General features: G+C 37.1%; 1 protein-coding gene, 1 non-coding gene and 1 pseudogene across 2 annotated transcripts; all 3 read left to right on the top strand.

Moving 5' to 3' along the window:
* Window positions 1-8,736: 8,736 nt before the first annotated feature.
* LOC117629998 (GDSL esterase/lipase At5g45670-like) lies at window positions 8,737-10,958 on the top strand. Its single transcript, XM_034362727.1, has 5 exons — window positions 8,737-8,992; window positions 9,463-9,587; window positions 9,821-10,069; window positions 10,411-10,669; window positions 10,741-10,958. The coding sequence occupies exons 1-5, from the start codon at window positions 8,737-8,739 to the stop codon at window positions 10,956-10,958; spliced, it is 1,107 nt and encodes a 368-aa protein (XP_034218618.1).
* A 3,494-nt stretch (window positions 10,959-14,452) lies between these two features.
* On the top strand, window positions 14,453-14,559 carry LOC117616881. Its single transcript, XR_004584225.1, has one exon. It is a non-coding gene; the product is annotated as a small nucleolar RNA R71 (small nucleolar RNA).
* A 2,314-nt stretch (window positions 14,560-16,873) lies between these two features.
* Window positions 16,874-20,181, top strand: LOC117629911 (annotated as a pseudogene).
* The last annotated feature ends 259 nt before the right edge of the window (window positions 20,182-20,440 follow it).

Genomic DNA, 20,440 nt, shown 5'->3' with positions numbered 1-20,440 from the left:
GGGAAATTACTTTTAAGAAAAATATGGAAATGAGAGAAGTGAAAATAAAAAAATAGAAATAGGAAAGAAAAGGTTGGTGGTGATGGAGAGAGCTGACTTCCGCTTTGTGAGGATTGAAATGGAAAAAGAGAGAAAAACTGGGAAAAGAAAGGGTCGGCTACCGGCCATCATTCATGGTTTGCCCATAAAGCCTAAGGTGGGGCTTCATGTTAGGGACTCACAAGACTCTTTTCTCCCTCTTGGGCTTTTTTTTCTTTTTCTTTTTGTGTGCTCAATTTATCATTTTATCGTTTTCTCAATTAGATGCCCTTAATAATTTTTAATTTGTCTAATTTTTTTCAGGAATAATCTATGAATGAAGATTTAAAAAATAAACGGTTTGAATTGTTGAAAAAAAAACAGCATCTTATCATTTTGGCAAAAACCAGCATCTTTTTCCTTTTTTTTTTTTTTTTTGTCAAACCAGTCTCTATCATTTTTGTTCTCAGTCCAACTAGTACTTAAGTTCAGCTTTGTGTTGTATAATGGAATATTCTTAAATCTCTTTATAAAAACATCTTGGGTTTTGCATGGAGGTCATAGCTCATGTAGTTAAAAGTATTTATACATGCATCTGATGTCCTAGGTTCGATTTTCCCTTCCCCTAATATATTTTGTATAAAATAAATAAATAAACTTGAGTTGGGTACAAGCATTATGCATACAGCTTCTGCTACATAAAAGACTAAATAGTTCAAATGTGTACAACCTTTACTGGTAAACTCCAATGAGGCATATTCTATTTTTTCACTGACTAGTTATATTCTAATCTGTAAAAGAACTTTAGGCGGACATACTCCTAGCGCTAGGCTTTATGTACCTAGCTAAACTAGTTTGTAGCACTTATTCAAACTTTTAAGTTTTTTAGTACCACATATTTACTTTCCTTGATAAAAATAATGTTACCATTTTCACAAACAATAACCTCACAATTACTCTCTTATTTAAAAAAATTATTAAGTGCTAATTAGCCGTTAAACGATTCACAAGTGATCGTATTGCATACTTGATCGTATGATAAATGGACTATTTTATTGGAGTATGAAGGAATACTAATTTAATTTCCATATAATGTAGCCACAAAGATTCATATGCAGTTTCTAAAATCTGAGACTACATAATTTTTTAAGCATTGGGAAGCCGTTTGGAGCATATTTGACTGTTTTCGTTGAGAAATTTAGGTTGCGTTTTTCAATATAGGGAAGGACTTGGGGAGGCAAGATTTTCATATGGGCTGGACTATTCTTTTTTTCTTTGGGCTGCAATTACCAGGCTCAGTTCAGGCTAGGGCTCGTCAATGGGCCGGGTCGGGCTAGCTCAGCCCAAATTTAATGGACTTGGGTCGAGTCAGGCCGGGCTTTAAAGAGGAGAGAGAAAAGATCAGACAGGGCCAGGCCGGGTTTTTTTAGAAAATTCAAAGCCCAAGCCCGACCCATGAGCTGGGCTTGAGAAAGCCTATCGGGCCGGGCCGAGCTAAACCCAACTGGCTGGGCCTAAAAGGGCCCTACTTCATTAAAAAAAAAATCATAAACTTAATCATAAGGGCATTTTAGTCCAAATTTGAGATTAAACTCACTTAATTCCAATATTTTCACATCAAACCAAATTCATAAAACACTCAATAAAGTCACACAACTTATAAGATTTTTCACAAATATAATAAAACCAAGTATTATTTTTTAGGTTATTACATAATTAGATCGTAATACATTTTAAAAAATAATAAGTATCAAAAAAATATTTTTTTAAAGGATGGTATGAATAAATATGCAAATATTTGGTGATGTGTTCAAGAAAAGCATGATTATATTTGGTGGTACAATGATTATATTTGGCGATGTGATATGTTGTTCACCTTTTTTTTTAATTATATATGTATAATTGTTGAATTAATAATTGACACAAATTAATGTGCTAATCATCCAATTATAAACTAGGAATGAGTAAAGAAAAGTAAATGAAATGAAACAAATTATATATGTGATTTAAGTGATATAATCCTAAACCTAAACTCTTATTTATAAATAATTATATATGTATGCGGGCCTAACGGGCCGGGTTTTTGTGGGCGGGCGGGGCCGGGCTTTCTTGGACTTAATCGGGTCAGGTCTATGGGTCGGGTCAGGCTTCGGACACCCAAGCCCAAGCCTAAGCCTAGCCCGGCTCAAGGCGGGCCGGGCTATCTCAAAGCCCATAATGGGCCGGGCCGGGCTTTTTTTCAATGGGCCGGGAGGGCCCCATTGGCTCATGAGCGCACGGGCCAAATGATAAGGCCTAGTTCAGGCTTATATGTGACTTGAAGAATCACTACTATCCCATTTTCTATTATTTTCTCTTTATTTTTTTATTTTTTTAATATTCCGGAAAAGTGGAGAGCTGGATCCTCACTCTGACAGTCAGTAAGGAGAAAGTCCTCCCCTACCATTTTCACAATTTGTCTCTTCAAATTTGAATAAGAGAATTCGAATATGAAACCACTTTCAAATTTTTAAAAAAAGTATCACTAGACTAAAATATAATTGTTAGGTTTCACAAACTTAAAGGCTATGAATCTCGAGGCGATTCGGATAAAGAGATTGCAACTCATCCAAAAGAACACTGGAGAGCCAACATGAGAAGTTCATAAATTTCATGTAGGTTTTATCAAATAATTCCTTGGTCCCTCTTTCATGTGTTGCGCAAAAGTAAAAAGAGTGTTTTCATCAATTGCATCAAGTGGGCTGCAAGAAAGGGTGAGCAATAAAAAAAAAAAGGGGTTGGAGCTAACCCATGCATGAAGAAATCAACATATCTACAATCTATGGTTGTGCATCTATTATCTGCTCAACAATTGGTCATCCTTCAAGGCTAATGCAGCTAATTCATGGGATGCCTCATTTAAAGTTATTGGAGTGAAACATTTCTCTGTTTGTTTGTTTTTTTTAATTCAATAGTCAACGTTACTAAGAATCTTAAGTATAAAAGTTAAACCTTTCCATTTTATTGTAAAGAATAATTTCTTTGGCAGGGACTTCCAAAATAGGAATGTTTTTAGGGTTTCGATGGTAAGATGATGTTCTTTTTTTGGGTTAATTGTGGAGGGCATGGGCACATAGATTCGTTTTTTGGTTCTTGAAATCTGATTGGACAGAGAGAGAATCTTTATGGTACACTTACACCACTTCACATCGTCTTTGCTACACATGTTGCATTGTAGGGGGGTGATGTGATGTGATGCAGAGAAGAGATCAATGATCGGTTGCTAGTGGAAAGTAACCGGTCACCTCCCCTTAGTTCTTCAACTACAGAGAACCTGCTTCAAATCGATCGGTTGCCAGCAGACAGCAACCGGTCGTTAAAGAAAAACGATCAATTGTCTCCATGCTGTCAAAATTAGAAGAATGAAATTGAATCGTTTTATGAGATTTTGCCCGTTTTAGCTCAAGTACTGCACCAATCACCTGCTGAGGAAGTCATTTAGGTAACATATTTTCCTGAAATTGATAACATTAATGAAATATCCCATGATAATTTGATTTTAGAAGACACATAGCCTACATATCAACTTCCAGAAAGGAAGAACCGTGGCAAACCTCGAGTACAATATGAAGCAGATCATAAAGCCAAAGGGAAATACCCCATCAATAATTATATATCTCTCAGCAAATTATCAGAGTCACATGTGCACTATGTGAAGCAGTTGGTTGATATATCTATCCCCAACAGTGTAACTGAAGCACTAAAAGACCCAAAATGGAAAGACGCTATGAATGAAGAAATGTGAGCTCCTCGAAAGAATGTCACATGGGAACTCGTGCCCTTACCTCATGGAAAGAAAACAGTAGGATGTAGGTGGATTTATACTGTGAAACTCAAAGCAGATGGATCCGTTGAAAGATATAAAGCTAGATTGGTGACGAAGGGGTACACATAGATATATGTGATAGACTAGGAGGAGACCTTTGCCCCAGTAGCCAAGATTAACACTATTAGAGTCCTATTGTCTCTAGCAGCAAATCTCGATTGGCCACTACATCAGTTTGATGTAAAAAAAATGCATTCCTACATGGAGACTTGGAAGAAGAAGTATATATGGACTTACCTGCAGGATGTAATTCAGCTCTTAACAAGAAAAATCAAGTTTGTAAGCTCAGAAAGTCATTATATGGGTTAAAGTAATCTCTCAGGGCATGGTTTGGCAGATTTACTAAATTTATGAAGAATTTTGGATATACATAGAGTAATTCAGATCACACCCTGTTCTTGAAGGGTGATGAAGGAAAACTTACTGCATTGATTGTTTATGTAGATGAAATAATCGTAACTGGAAACGACGCAAAAGAGCAACTGAAGTTGCAAAAGTATGTCTCAGGAATTTGAGATGAAGGGGATTTAAGTGATCTGAAGTACTTTTTTTGAATCGAAGTAGCAAGATCAAAAACTGGTATATTTCTGTCTTAGTCGGAGAAACTTACAGGAGCATTTATAAAGTCAAAATTTTTTAACACTAAAATAATAAAGTTAGAAAAATTAGAGGGCTTTGAGCCAGTTGGGCCCCAGAGCCGACAAAGAAATACAAGAATGCAACTCCAAGATGGCCCCTGATTGACACCATGTGCCTGCTAGTTGAACAGCCATGTCCAATTTATCCCACAGTCTACTTCTCTAAATGCAAATGAATAGCATCCAAAAAACCGCCCAACTTACATCTAACAACTTCATCCACGTGATCAATAGTCACTGACCAACCTTTCTCCTTTAGATGCTCATTAAGATTTCTCAAAAACCTCAACAATTCACGAGGTGAATCCTTATATGTTTTTTTTTTCTTCTTCTTCTCGTAATCATATATCTCCAACAAAAATGGCTCTGTAATAGATCTTTCCCACCGCCTAAAAATGTAGAGAATCAGAGCCCTTCGTGCTCGTACATCTGCACATAGCGAGGGAAATAGCAAGTTCAATATAATTATGAAACCTGCTAAACCGATCCATTCTATCCTTGGCATCCATTAAAAATGGATGTTCAATCAATTTCTTCAGATAAGTCGAATAACTGCGTTTTGATGCGTCATCAAAGCAATTTGAAAAATGGTCACGTTCATCCCAATATTCATTGGGTTCAAGCAAAACCGCCAATAACTGCTAAAATATGAAAACTATGAGAGAATATTTGTTTGTGGGAATTTTCTGTGTATTCTTCTCCTTGTAGGAGGTCATATTTATAATACACCGAAACCTGAATGGGCAAGTAAATAATAAATTCCTAAATCTATTTGCAGTAGGAAATCAGGAATTAAAGTAAATCAATTACAATTATAATAGGAATTCTTGGTGTGTAAGGAAAGTAAGTCAATATCCACAAGTCACGCCAATAATAACTTCTTAAAATCTTTAAAATCCTACTTTTTTTTAGAATCCCGATCTTTCACAACAACATCTGCCAAACTGTTTTCAGTCTTGATTAACTCAATTCTCCATTAAGAAATACATAAAAACTCTTTGAATCCAAATCACAATGATACAAATTTGCCGCATAAGTGTATGAAATGGTTACCAAGATCTCACGAATTGTATATCGCCACTATTCACTTAAGCATCGATTGTTATCTTTCATATTGGCCTTCTCATCCTTGGTTTCACCATTATCTACACCTTTACACGAACTAAAGAGAGAATCTCATATTTTTCATAACAAAGACCCCAAAAACCCTTTCTTAATCTAAACCTCACGACTAAAGAGGCTCCTACCACCCTAACCAAACTCCTGCGTGCAAAAGCCAAACAACCAAGGAGATAGGATATTTGGAACTCTCACACTACGAGTAAAGTCATAATTAAGTACGCTCGGCATAGTCCTCGGATTCACCAACATAAATCAAATTTACATCTTTGGGCTTGCCTTTTTCGTTAAAATAAACATATCCATCATAATCAACTGTATCGGTAGAATAATCTGTTTTCAACTGAAATATAGTGGTCTTACATCCAATTACAGCATCCCTTGAACTAATTTTAATATTATATTGTACTCGGACCTAATATGTTTCATGAAGTTTTCCTCTTTTTCCATATCTGTAAGTTTCAATATCTCAAAACGAGCGCCTAGTGGATCAGGTAATATGAGAGCTGTAATTTTGTCCAGTATATATGGTATTTTAATCTTGATTATTTTAATTACAATAATTGCTTGTAATCGTTTTGTAATTTTTTTTTTCTAAGGCCAACACGAGTTGCATTTTTTAATGAAAAAGAACACACAACAGAAAGCAAAGGGAAAAAAAAGAAAATATAAGAAATCCATTGCCCTTTAAAATTGCACTTCTCTACGAGTCCTGTACCTTTTCCACCAATGCTCAATATAAAGTTTGCTTGGAGCTGAGAATGAGTTCCTCTATTTCAAATAGAGTGATGATTTTGAATAAATTGCATTAAAAAAAAAAAAAAACTATTTTCTGGTCATGTGTGTTGGCATTATTTGAGGATTTTCATGAGCATAAACTTCATCTTCAACAATCAACATTGAAGAATTATATATTTTCATAATGTTTTTAATTATTTTAAATGGTATTAATTATTATTGTTTGAAGTCAAATATGCATTAATTGATTTGAAGAGTATGCTGGGGCACAAAACATTGAAGTAGCAAACAAGGCTTTCCAAATTGCCACATTGGTCAACAAACTTCAATTTGAAGAGTTTGATTTGCTACTGCTGTTGGAGATGTTGTTATTCTTTTTAGTTGCTAGAGTTCATGTGCTAAACCCATTGTGATAGTTAAAACATAGTGTACATTTGAATGCAAATCTGCAAGCTTTCTATCTCTTATTCAGGTTAGGGTTTTGGTTTAATTTTTGGTCTACTATTTCTGTATTTAGTTATTGATTTTACATAAATTTTTTGCATTTTTATTTGCCATAATTTTATTATTTTCTGATTTTTCTCCAATAAATTCCACATTGGGAAATAAAACCTTCAACAAAAGGTTAAAATATATCATATACCTCTTTAATTACCCATGACCAATTGGTTTTTGATTGAACATTTTAATTCTAACATGGTATCAGAGTGTTTTCGTCATTTTCTTTCAAATTGTATGTGTTCGATCCTCACTTCTACCTATATGTTTGTCAATCTCCCCCGAACACACATATTGCCGTGTTTCTTCATGTGAATATTATTATCTTAAAAGAAAAAAGGAAAAGAAATAAGAAAATATGGTAGTATGAATAGTGGATCATTATTATTATATGAATAGTGGATCATTATTATTATATGAATAGTGGATCATTATTATTATATGAATAGTGGATCATTATTATTATTATTTTTTTATCATTCATGTCCAATTTTCAACAAGTTGAGTAAACCAATGTGGTTCTTTTAATTTCGCGGCGTGGGGAGAAAATTAGGCCAAAAATAAGTGCAAAGTCAAATATTACTTTGTGGCCATCAATATGTAATTGCAATTATATCGTTTTTTTATTTTATTTTATAAATTAAATCAAAGGGAAGAACTTCATTGAATTTGCTTCAACACTTACAATAGATTGGAGGACTAAATATGGACTCATTAAAACCTTGTCTAATAAAACCCCCAAAGGAGGAAAATTCGGTCAACAAAAAAGAGTACCACAGCACCTCCAAATAAACAATAAAGAAAAGCAAAAAACCATCAAGACTGCATCATATCACTCTCTAGTACCTGCTCCAACCAAGTGAGGGCAATATCTTCCCAAAAAAACCGCAAACCTTTCTTCAATCCAAATTGGGCCATTGCATGTGTAGTCTCATTGCCAGTGCGAGGTTGAAACACCACATCAACCACCTCTCGATCCACCACTAATATCCTCTAATATCCTCATCACATTGGCATAAACCCACTCGATAGCCAATTTTAACTGAGTACTTAGGGGTGGGCATCGGGATCGGAAAATCGGAACACCTAATCGAACCGGTGAAAAAAAGAAGGGAAAAAAAAATCGATTGACCAAAAAAGTTAACAAATCGGATTGGAATCGGACTGGACTGGTTCCAATCGGTTCCGATTCCGGTTTTACACCGTACCGGACCAGACCGGTCATATATATATTTTTTATTTTTACAAATTTTTAAAATCTAATGCCATATTTTAAATTTTATTATCACTATTTTTCCAAGTTCAACTTCAAAAAATTTATAAATGTATGAATTGGATTATTTGTTAATTTTTAAGCCAAAAAAATAAGTTATTTATTATTATTTTTTTCTAAATTTTTTAAAAAATAATAAATTAATAATCCGGTTCAAAACCGGAACCGGTTAGAACCGAACCGGTCGGTTTTTGAAATTTTTTTTGTCTAAACCGAACTGGTTAAATAGTACCGATTCCAGTTCCAGTTTGAGGTGAGAATCGGACCGAATCGGACTGTGCCCACCCTTATGAGTACATACCATTTTTTTTTTCAAAGTTCCAGTATTGGCTGTCACCCAATAGTGCCACTGGAACTACGGCTATGCTAGCTATTTGCCTCTTTATCCTCCCCACTGACTTGGTTCTATCGTTCTTTAGTCTACCATCTAGAGCTTGTTTGGTTAACTTTGGCCTCAATTAATAGACCCAATTAATTTTTTAAGCATATATAATTATCCTCCCAGTTTGTATAATATCCAAACCCACCACATATTCTTCGATCCCATGCTCTTTCATCTGCCCTAAACTAGTTGTTTTTGTTCTCCAATGGGACGTAAAATTGTGAGGCAATTGTGGGTGTTCACTATTTTGCTGTTGGTTTCAATAAACTTGTGTTGTAATTTGGTTCATGGGGAACCACAAGTTCCTTGTTACTTTGTCTTTGGAGACTCATTGTCCGATACTGGAAACAACAATGGCCTCTTGACATTGGCCAGAGTGAATTATCCACCCTATGGCATTGATTTTCCAAGGGGTCCAACAGGAAGGTTTTCTAATGGACGTAATTTGGTTGATGTCATTGGTCAGTCTTCTGGTTTTTTCTTCTAAAATTCAAGTACATTATTACGTTAATCTGTGAATCGCCCTTTATTTTACTCTAGGTTAAATGCATTATCTTATCTCTGTGTATTGCTCGGGTTTGAATTCTTCTTTAAATTTTTTATTTGATCAATTTAGTCCATATGTTTTAATATATCCGATTAATTTGTCAGTCGGTAATATTTTTCTTTTTAACGAAAAGATAGAGAATGAGAAATGAGAGAAAGAAAGTAGAAGCAGAGATATAATTCGAGGGAGAATGAGAAATAGATATAGAATGAAAAATTAAAAACTAGAGGCAAACTTTAAAGAATTTTCTTTTTTAAGTTTTAATTCCATGTATTTCTCTCTCTCTCTCTCTCTCTCTCCCCTAAACTAGTGCAGAGGCTCATGTGGGCTGTTGCACCACAAAGCACAAAAGAAACTAATACGTTGAATATTTCCTTATTACAGCTGAATTACTAGGGTTTAGTCATTACATTCCACCTTTTGCTACCGCAAGAGGACTGAAAATACTCGAAGGCGTGAATTATGCATCTGGTGCAGCTGGTATTCGTGACGAATCTGGACGGAACCAGGTAATTTGACCCATGCACTCCAATTTTTTTTTTCTGGTCCAAAATATGATGCAGTTACAGAATTGCACTTTTCTTCTTCATCTGCATGGTTGTTAGCAATAAATCACACTTTTTCTAAAATCCATGAAAAAAAATTTCCTGCAATCGTTGTGCATATATTTTCCGAAAAGTCGAAAGGTGTAAGGGCAACTCCTACCCCATATGTAATATGATCCCCATGTTTTATTTTGCAGTTAATCAGAATAAGCTTCAATCAGCAGTTGCTGAATCACCAAATCACAGTAAATCGGATTGCTTCCCTTATGAGAAATAATCGTCCATCTGCTGTGCAGTACCTGGGCAAGTGCATATATACAGTTGGAATTGGCTCCAATGACTACATTAATAACTACTTCGTGCCAAGGTTATACTCAACAAGCCGCAAATATACCCCAGACCAATATGCAGGAGTTCTTATTCAGGAGTTTTCTGAGCAACTAAGAGTTAGTAGTAACTTTCACTACTATCACCAATATTAATTAATATTCTTTTTAGTGACAGATAATTTGGTATGTTACGTTGTCAAACTGTTAATTTGAAATGCTAACCGCCGTGTAAAAGAAAAGTCACGTTTTTGCCCAACAAAGCCATCTCCTTCACATTTGAGTTCCATAAAAGAGAGCATATAGCCTTGTTGAGCAAGAGACTTGTGCTATACTTTGCCTTGTTTTAGCAACTTCATGGACCATTCTTGATAAAAACCCTGATTCTAATTGACTGTATTGTTATTACTTTGCTACAAACTTAGTGAACAAAGCTTACTGAGCTTTTCTGATGATGCTAGAGGTTGTACAAAACTGGGGCAAGAAAGATAGCCTTATTTGGGATAGGTGCGATTGGGTCTACACCCTTTGAAGTGGATATGTGCGGTGGCACAAACATCAGCTCCTTATTATGCTCTGCTAAAATCAACACTGCAGTCCAACTTTTCAACGAAAGGCTTAAATCACTAGTCACTGACCTTAACACCAACCTGATCGATGCCAAGTTCACTTTCATAGACTATTTTGGGATTGGATTATCCAGTGCTGCTGCATCTGCTGGTATATATTGTTTTCAAGATATTAAACTAACAATGGACATTCAAGTATATATCAACCCTTTTGTATTTCAGGTTCTATGGTTTCAGATGCCCCATGCTGTGAGGCGGAAAGTGAGACCGGCCTATGTGTCCCTTTCAGTACCCCATGCAAAAACAGGACCCAATATTCATTTTGGGATGCTTTCCATCCTACTGAGATTTCGAATGTTGTTGTAGGACGAAGAGCATATAAAGCTACACTTCCTACTGATGCTGTCCCATATGATATCAGCCACTTGGCACATGTGTAACTGTGTAATCAGTTATAAAGAAATAAAGTTCCTAACAGCTGCTTGTGGAATATATATAAATGAAACAAAGGTAGATCTTGTAATCAACCGCAAACTGTAAGGTTTCACTGTCATTTCTACAAATGGTATGCTTTGTATTGGCATCAATGCGCTTAATTCTATGTGGGAGCGATTTTCGTCCTACGAGAATATTCGTCTAATATTCCGTCTTCTTCTTCGCTTCTCTTTCTCCATGCAAAATAAATCGGAATAAGAGGACCACACTCGGAGGGTGTTGGCCAAAGGCCCTCCAATGTCTCAGTTAGATTGAGTGTTTGAAGGAAAACAATAGCTAACAATAGGATGGAGATTTCTCTAGGGTGAGAACCGGGTGGACGGAGCCATGTGTAGTGCCCGTAGCCTTGTGTGAGAGAGAGAAAGAGTATGGTGGCTAGGGTTTGTGAGAGATAATTTCTGCACAGTTTCATATAGAAATTTAGACGTACCTCAACCCTTGTGCGTAGCCATCTATTTATAGGTGCCTCGGAGGCTAGGGTTTTAGAATAATAATTCCACAGATGGAAAGGAATTATTCTTCCCTGATTTGGCGAGCTTGGTGTAATTAGGGATTTGATTTAAATTAAATCCCTAATTAAGGCAAGAATCAAATAAATCCCAATTAAATCAGGTAACACTTTAGTTAAAGAAATATGATCAAACATTACATATACACCACTATTAGTAAGAGAAAGTAAAAGCTTTAACAATTTTTTATTTTTTCAAAAGTTAAAGGAATTTTGTAATTTTGTAAACAAATATGCATGAATTTATGAGTCTTAATTGCTTAAGAAAAAAGAAATTTCATCAAAAGGAAGATGACACACCTGGAATAGCTCTTAGAAATCTCTGATCGCAAATGGAATGGATTTGAAATGATTTGGAATGAAATCAATACAATTTCTGGAAAATTGACTTTTAGCAACGAAAAATCTGATGAACACCGTCGCTGAAAACCTTTAGCGATGAAATATTTTATGAACAATCGTCCTTAAAACCCTTTTGTGACGAAAAATCTTCAAATTTATGGGCAAATAACAGCTAGCCTTTTTGGGTTTTAGGCCACTTTTTTAGCTTCAAATCTTCCTAAAACGTCATGTAAACCACTTGAGACCCCCAAACCTGTTTCAAATCATCATAATAATCATTCTAAACATGTTGGTGGCTTCAAATTTACCTGAAAAATATCAAAAAAGAAGAGAGGCAAAAAATTTACTTTTGACCAAAACAACTTCTGTAACATATCTTCAATATGTTGCAATCATCTTGGGGCTAGAAAAAAAAATCGAGAAATGTTCTTTGAAACACAAAATCCTTTCTTTGGAACACAAAATCTTTTTGTTTTTGTTTTTTGTTTTCCCTTTATGACTCAAAACTCAAATAACAACAAAAACAACAAAAATCCACACCCCCAAACCTAAACTAAGCATTGTCCTCAATGTTTAAATTATATGCATGTAATGATTAGTGAAGGCATAGAGGGATGAAAAATAAAATTAAAATTAAAATTGAAAAGAAAGGAACAAAGGTACCTAGTTGGGTTGCCTCCCAACAAGCGCTTGGTTTATAGTCCTTGGCCTGACTTTTGGAATGATTATCACCCAGGATCATGGAGAACGAAGGTCTCCTTTTGTTATTTGAAATTTGCTTCCAAGTATCTATTCAAAGTGAGGGTTGGTGAGGCAATGTTGCTTGGGACGGCCTTGGTTTCCAATGTGTTCACCATTTCGAGCGCATGTGGCTCTTCTCCTACCTCTATCTCATGAACCAAACTTGCTTTTAATGGATATTTTGGGTAGTCCGCTATGAATTGTGGTCGAACAACCTGATCTACTGCTTTTAAATGGAAACAATACTCCAAATCAATGGAGTACTTGGTTGCATCAAAAACTTTGAATTCCACCTCTTGATTGGCATCTCGTAGGATCAAAGAACCTTTTTCTACGTCAATTATCATTCTTCCTGTAATGAGGAATGGGCGGCCTAAAATACTTGGAGTGTCGACATCTTCTTCCATATCCAAAACTATGAAATCAGCTGGGAATATGAAGTGATCCACCTTCACTAGAACATCTTCAAGAATGCCGTGAGGATATGTAAGTGATCTATCAGCCATCTGCAAAGAAATATTAGTTTTCTTAATTTTTCCCAAACGAATTCTTTTAGCTACAGACAAAGGCATTCAATTTAATACTAAAACCTAGATCACACAATGCTCTTTGAAAAGAAATAGTTCCAATGGTGCAAGGAATAGAAAACCTCCCTAGATCCTTTCGCTTGGGTGGTAGTTGCCTTTGTATTGCTGCGCTACACTCCTCCGTCAATTCCACCATCTCTGTATCTTCCAAACGTCTCTTTTTGCTTAAGGTGTCCTTGAGGAACTTTCCATAGCTCGACATTTGCTCTAGTGCTTCACTAAATGGAACGGTAATTGGCAATTTCTTGAAAATTTCAAGACATTTGGAAAACTGTACATCCTGCTTATTTTTCTTCAGGCGTTGCGGAAAAGGAATTGGCGGAACGTAGGATTTTGGAGTGAGATTTTTGGATGGTGGTTGCTTATTTTTTGCTGAATTTCCGGTGGAGGTCACGACGGAACGTTGGGGTGGTCCGGCTACAGGTGGGCTATTTTCAGCTGATTTTTCCGTAGTTTTCAAATGTTGCTGCTGCATTTCTGCGTCTAAATCTACAGCAATTTTTATGGGTCTCCCATTTCAAATTGTGATGGCCTTCACATGTTCTTGAATTTTTGGATTAACCTCGGGTTGGCTCCGCAAAAGTCCTCTCTCTCTTAGTGTGAGTGCATTAGCCAATTGACCCATTTGAACTTCTAAATTTCTGATGGAAGAGGTGTGATTTTGTAGGGTCGTCTCAGTCTTACTCATGAATTGATTTGTATTTGTGGCGAGCTGTGCGATTATGTCTTCCAAGTTATTTTTCTTCTCTTGTGGTTGAAATCCCAATGGTGGTCTTTGCACATTCTAATTATTGCTCCAAGATAAATTGGGGTGCCTTTGCCATCCGAATTGTATGTGTTGGAGAATGGATCATTGCCGGGGCATCTATAGGTATTCACCATGTTGGCTTGTTCTTGCAAAAAATCTGGAAAATCAACCCCATGAGGACAAGATATGGTGGCATGGCCGGGAACAGCACAAATAGAGCAAATCTCTTGTGTTGGTGCTCTCCCATTCATAGAAAGCAAGGCGTCCAAATTACTGGTTATAACGTCAACCTGCTCTTTAGAAGCAAAAGCATTAGAGCTACCAATTTCATAAATTCCGGCACGCTTACCTCTTGTATCAGAATGCTGTGTTTCGATGCCTGGCATATCAAACAAAGTTTGACATTCAGTTGGCTTCTTATTCTTAATAGATCCACCTACATACTTATTCACTGCAGCCTTACTTAAAACGGTTTGTGCCTTGTAAAAAATATGCATGAGAACTAGAATAGGTAAACCACGGTGAGGACATTGTATTAAAAACTTATTGAATTGTTCCCAAGCTTCTAAAAATGACTCATCGGCCGGTTGACTGAATTGCATGATTTTATCTCTTAGTGCATTAGTTTTCTGAGTCGAAAAGAACTTCTCTAAGAACTTGTTCTGAACCTATGTCTAGCTAGTCAATAATCCAAGCCGTAAGGAGTTTAGCCATGTCTTTGCTTTATCTTTCAATGTGTAAGAAAAGACTTTCATCCTGAGATGTTCTTCGGTGACTGCCCCTGTCAAAGCCATGTTAGAAACTACGTTAAAAATCTCTCTAATATAAGTTGAGAACAAATAGTGGGAGATTTTATTAAACTGATCCCTATTCTAGTTTAGGCACAAATTGATTTTATGCCAATTCCAACACATATGAGCAAAAGTGTAGAAGTATTCCAAAATGAACAACAATATACATTGTTTACTATACATAACCACTGCTATTGCACTGTAGTTGCACATCAATCATATGATCAATTTAAAATTACAAACGGTTCAGTTTTGTGTAGTTTTAGATCTTAATACCCAAACCCAATTATGCAAACTTGATCTATAAAAGGTGTCTGGCTGTATATTAGTAAAGAATCCTTATTTATACAGAAAAATAAGTAGTTTTGTAATTAAAATTTCAAATAATTAACGGTAATTAATTAATTATAAATTTAAAGCCTGTAGTTTGGTTTATATATAATGCATGTAAAATTTGCAAATGCTAAGTTATCCAAGATTCTATCCAACCAAAAAAAAAGTTATGTAGGGTTCTAACCTAATGTACTGAATATTTTTAATAAGATGTAAGGTATTCTTGCATTGTTAAGATAACTTTCTCGATCATGATAACTATGAAACGTCAATTATACCGTACCCTTATTTATTTCCTTGGATAGTTTTCATAAGGGGATAATTTTTTCTCACCATTTTAACCCAAAGTGTACCCTTACCACCATTCTTAACATTTGACACGTGTGACATGTCTGTTGGTGAGACATCCTAGTCATATTAGGATATTTCTTTCTTATTCTATTAGGATTTTATTTATTTCCTTTTTGTATAGATATTGTGCAATTAGGTTTTGTCTTATTTCCTAGTATAACCCTACTAGGGTTTGTAACCTTGTATTATAAATACCTCCTTTCGGAGAATGAAATAGATCTGAAAATATTCTACCCATATTGTTTGACTTAGTATCAGAGCTGACTTTCTGGCGACCTGTGTGTGTTGTGCCCACTCGTGTTCTACTGTGTGCCCTAATTTCTTTTAGGGTCCTTGTGTCTGTGCCTGTGCTGTGTTTGTCGTATCTACTTCGTGTTGTTTTTTTTCACTGCTATCATGGGTGATGATTCCAAAATCGTGGTAAGTGCTAGTGCATCTGCAACAAAGGAGGAATGTCCCTGGTGTGATTACTCTACCCCGATTAATTCTTACAAATTGGATGGCTCCAATTATGCCTCTTGGTCTCGTGGTGCGCGTATTACAATTACTAGTCGTCGTGTGGCAAGTTGGATCAATGGGAAGAAGCCTGCTTCGTCTTCAGATTCTGCTGCCTATGCCGAATGGGAAGAAGATAATTGCCTGGTGCAGTCATGGCTTCTCAATTCCATGACTAAGCCAGTTCGTGCCTTGTTTGAACATGGTGCTACTGCTTATGATATCTGGGAGCCGCTCGGAAGAGTTATACTGTGACTCAGAATAGTTCTCGTCTGTTTCATCTTCGGTGGCAGTCCATCCTTACGTGTCAGAATGGTGAATCTATCAAAGTGTTCTACGAAAAACTCCATGCTATATGGCAAGAGATTGATTGTCTGCGTCCACATGAATATAGTTGTGCCGATGATGGGGCTTGTCGTCTGAAAGAACTTGAAGCCGATTGAGTTTATGATTTTCTTGGAGGACTTGATCCACCATATGATGGTGTCCGTAGCCGTATCCTTGCTCTTAGTCCTCTCCCTCCTCTTCTCGAGGCTTATGCCATGGTCATGGAGGAAGATACCCGTCAGTCCGCTATGCTTGGAGGAGGTTCCATGGCCCTCAAAGTCAACCCAGCACGTCAAAGGCCGATTGCCCAGTACGACGCGAACAGTCGTTCTTCATCCAGAAAATTTTCTCCTTCTGCTGGGTCGCGTCCTACTGGCTCTACCCATAGCTCTCTTGACGATCCTCCTAAATGCCGTGATTGTAATGGGAATCACTATTCTGAGAAGTGCTTTAAGGAGCATGGTTACCCCGATTGGTTTGTTGACTACAAAGCTCGTATGTACGGTTCCAAGGCCGCTTGCACTATGACTCAAGATCAGACCCGTCCTCTGGCCCCGTCTACAATCTATGTGCTTTCGATACCATGCCAAGTATGGGCTCTAATACTTGGATAATTGACATTGGTGCTTCTGATCATATGACTTATGATGGTAATATGTTTGATGAGTTGTCTCGTAACCCTCGTGACCCCTATATTACTAGTGCTAATGGTTTACCTTCCTCAGTTACCGGTGAAGATACCATCCACCTCACTTCTTCTTTACCTCTGTCCCATGCTCTTTTGGTTCCAAATATTCGTTGCAATTTGTTGTCTGTTGGGCGTTTACTTGATACACTTAACGCTTCTGCTACTTTCTATTCTACCCATTATTTTTTCCAGGATCTCAAGACTCACGAGAAGATTGGGCATGGTAAACGGATAGGGAGGTTGTATTACTTACAGTTACCGGTTGCAGCAGTTCGTAGGTGTGTCACTAATAAAGTCCAGGGTGGCAGTGTCAAAGACAAGCAACAACTTTGGCTGTGGCATCGTGACTTAGGACATTCGTCATTTGGTTATCTTAAGCATTTGTTTCCTTCATTATTTAGTTCGTGTGATGAGTTTAGCTTCAAAAGTGAGACTTGTGTAATGGCCAAGAGACACCGTACTGTTTTTCCCTTGAGTAATAATAAAGCTGCATTGCCTTTTGAGTTAGTACATTCTGATGTATGGGGCCCTGCCCGTGTGACTTCTCATGGTTTCTATTAGTTTGTCACAGTCATTGATGACTACACTCGCTTAACATAGGTATATCTGATGAAGCATAAACATGATGTTGCCTCTATTCTTCCTGTTTTCTGTGCTATGATGTCTACTCAGTTTCATGCCAGTGTTAAAGTATTTCGAACTGATAACGGAGGTGAATAAGTGAATCATACCTTGACCCAGTTCTTCCGTGATCAAGGTATCATTCATCAAACTACCACTCCATCCACTTCTCAACAGAATGGTGTGTCTGAACGTAAGAATCATTAGTTACTTGAAGTTGCTCGCTCCCTTATGTTGGATATGTCTGTTCCTCACTATCTTTGGGGACATGGTGTTTTGGCCACTGCTTATTTGATTAATCGTACTCCTAGTCGGGTTCTGGATTTCAAGACTCCGCTTGATGTATTATGTGCCCATACTCCTCCGGTTTCGGTCTCTAAGCTACCTCTGAAGGTGTTTGGGTGTGTTGCTTATGTTCATGTCTACTCCCATCAACAGAGTAAACTTGACCCATGTGCTCTCCACTGTGTCTTCATTGGCTATTCAGAAGAGTTACAAGTGCTACCACACTCCTTCACAGAAGTTACATGTTACTTTGGATGTCACCTTTCATGAAGAAGTACCGTATTATGTCTCTTCCTCCTCTCCAATTCAGGGGGAGAGGGGGAGTGAATTGAAGAATTTCGGAATGGAAAATCTTGAATGTACAGAGGCTTCACAAGCAATCTGTGCAAATCGACCGATCGTCCAGAAGGTGACGACTGGTCGCCTAGTACGATGCTTGATGACTGCGTGAAAAAGACAATCTGTGCAAAACCGACTGGTCACCAAGAAGGTGACGACCGGTCGCCAAGTGTCGTCGAAACAACAATCTGTGCAAAACCGACCGGTCGCCAGTTGAATTTCTTGATGAGATTTGCCCTTTGCCAGTAGAATGTAACAGTGATATCGGTGACTCCTGTGAAGATGAGATCGATATAAGACCCCCCTCTGCCCTGCCACTGTCCCAATCAACTCGTGATGATGATAAGGTACTTTCTAATGATGTGTTTACTTATCTATTACCCCCACGCACTACTCGTGGTAAACCTAAAGTGCAATATTCCCCTCATATACATGCCAAATCTAAATACCCCATTAACCATTATGTGTCAACTCATTGTCTGTCTAAGTCATATGCATCATATTTGTGTCAATTATCTAGTGTATGTGTGCCAACTAAGTTGCAGGATGCTCTATCAAACCCTAAATGGGTAGATGTAATGCATGTTGAGATGGAAGCCTTAAACAAGAATGCCACTTGGGAGCTAGTCCTTTTACCAAAAGGAAAAAAAGGCAGTTGGGTGCAGATGGGTGTTTACTCTGAAGCACAAGGCTGATGGTTCCATTGATCGTTACAAGGCAAGATTGATAGCAAAAGGTTATACTCAGACCTATAGAGTGGATTACACGGAGACTTTTGCTCCAGTAGCAAAGCTCAATACTGTGCTCGTACTCTTGTCCTTGGCTGCTAATCATGATTGGCCTCTATTACAATTTGATGTCAAAAATGCATTCCTCCATGGTGACCTCAAGGAAGAAATATACATGGATCCTCCGCCAGGTATCCCTGTAACCTCTAAGGAGGGTATGGTGTGCAAACTACGGAAATCCTTATATGGATTAAAGCAGTCTCCAAGAGCTTGGTTTGGGAGGTTTGCTGCATCTATGAGGAAGTCTGGGTATGTACAAAGTAATTTGGATCATACTTTATTTCTGAAGCGTTGCAAAGGTAAATTGACAGCTTTAATAATTTATGTTGATGATATGATTGTAACTGGAGATGATCAGGCAGAAATACAGAATTTCCAGAAATATTTGGCGTCCGAATTTGAGATGAAATCATTAGGTGACTTAAAGTACTTTATCGGGATTGAAGTGGCCAGATCTAAGCATGATATTTTCTTGTCTCAAAGGAAGTATGTTTTAGATTTACTTGCAGAAACTGGAATGTTGGATTGTAAACCAATTGATACTCCTAGTGAACAGAATCATAAGTTGGGGTTATATCCTGATCAAGTTCCTACTGATAAGGAGCGCTATCAATGACTTGTGGGGAAACTAATTTATTTAGCTCATACATGTCCTGACATTGCGTATGCTGTAAGTGTAGTGAGTCATTTTATGCACTCACCTAGTGAAGATCATATGGGAGCTGCGACGCGTATTTAGAGATATCTCAAAGTAACTCCTGGCAAGGGGTTAATGTTTTCCAAGTATGGTCATACATATGTGGAAGGATACACAGATGCTGATTGGGCAATTCAGCTACTGATAGGCGTTCTATGTCTAGGTATTTTACGTTTGTTGGTGGTAATCTTGTTACTTGGAGAAGCAAGAAACAAAAGATGGTGTCTCGATCTAGTGTTGAGGCCGAGTATCTTGGAATGGCCCATAGTGTATGTGAGTTACTGTGGTTGAGGAGATTATTGAGAGATCTTGACTTTGGAACTAAGAAGCCTATGGATTTATATTGCAATAATAAGGCTGCAATTGCAATTGCTCATAACCCTGTACAACATGATCGTACAAAGCATGTGGAGGTTGATCTAAATTTCATTAAAGAAAAGTTGGATGCGGAGATTGTTTCCTTCCCATTCATCAGTTCTGAGTATCAGTTAGCAGATAGATGTCTTTACGAAGGCTGTTTCTACTAGTATCTTCCACAACTTGCTTGACAAGTTGGGCATGCGTGACGTCTTTGTTCCAACTTGAGGGGGAGTGTTGGCGAGATATCCTAGTCATATTAGGATATTTCTTTCTTATTCTATTAGGATTTTATTTATTTCCTTTTTGTATAGATATTATGTAATTAGGTTTTGTCTTATTTCCTAGTATAACTCGACTAGGGTTTGTAACCTTGTATTATAAATATCTCCTTTCAAAAAATGAAATAGATTTGAAAATATTCTACCC

The sequence above is a fragment of the Prunus dulcis genome, chromosome 1, assembly GCF_902201215.1.
Source record: "Prunus dulcis chromosome 1, ALMONDv2, whole genome shotgun sequence".
NCBI classification, from domain to species: Eukaryota; Viridiplantae; Streptophyta; class Magnoliopsida; order Rosales; family Rosaceae; genus Prunus; species Prunus dulcis.
The sequence above is the reverse complement of the archived record's forward strand: the minus strand, read 5'-3'. Positions and strand labels throughout refer to the sequence as shown.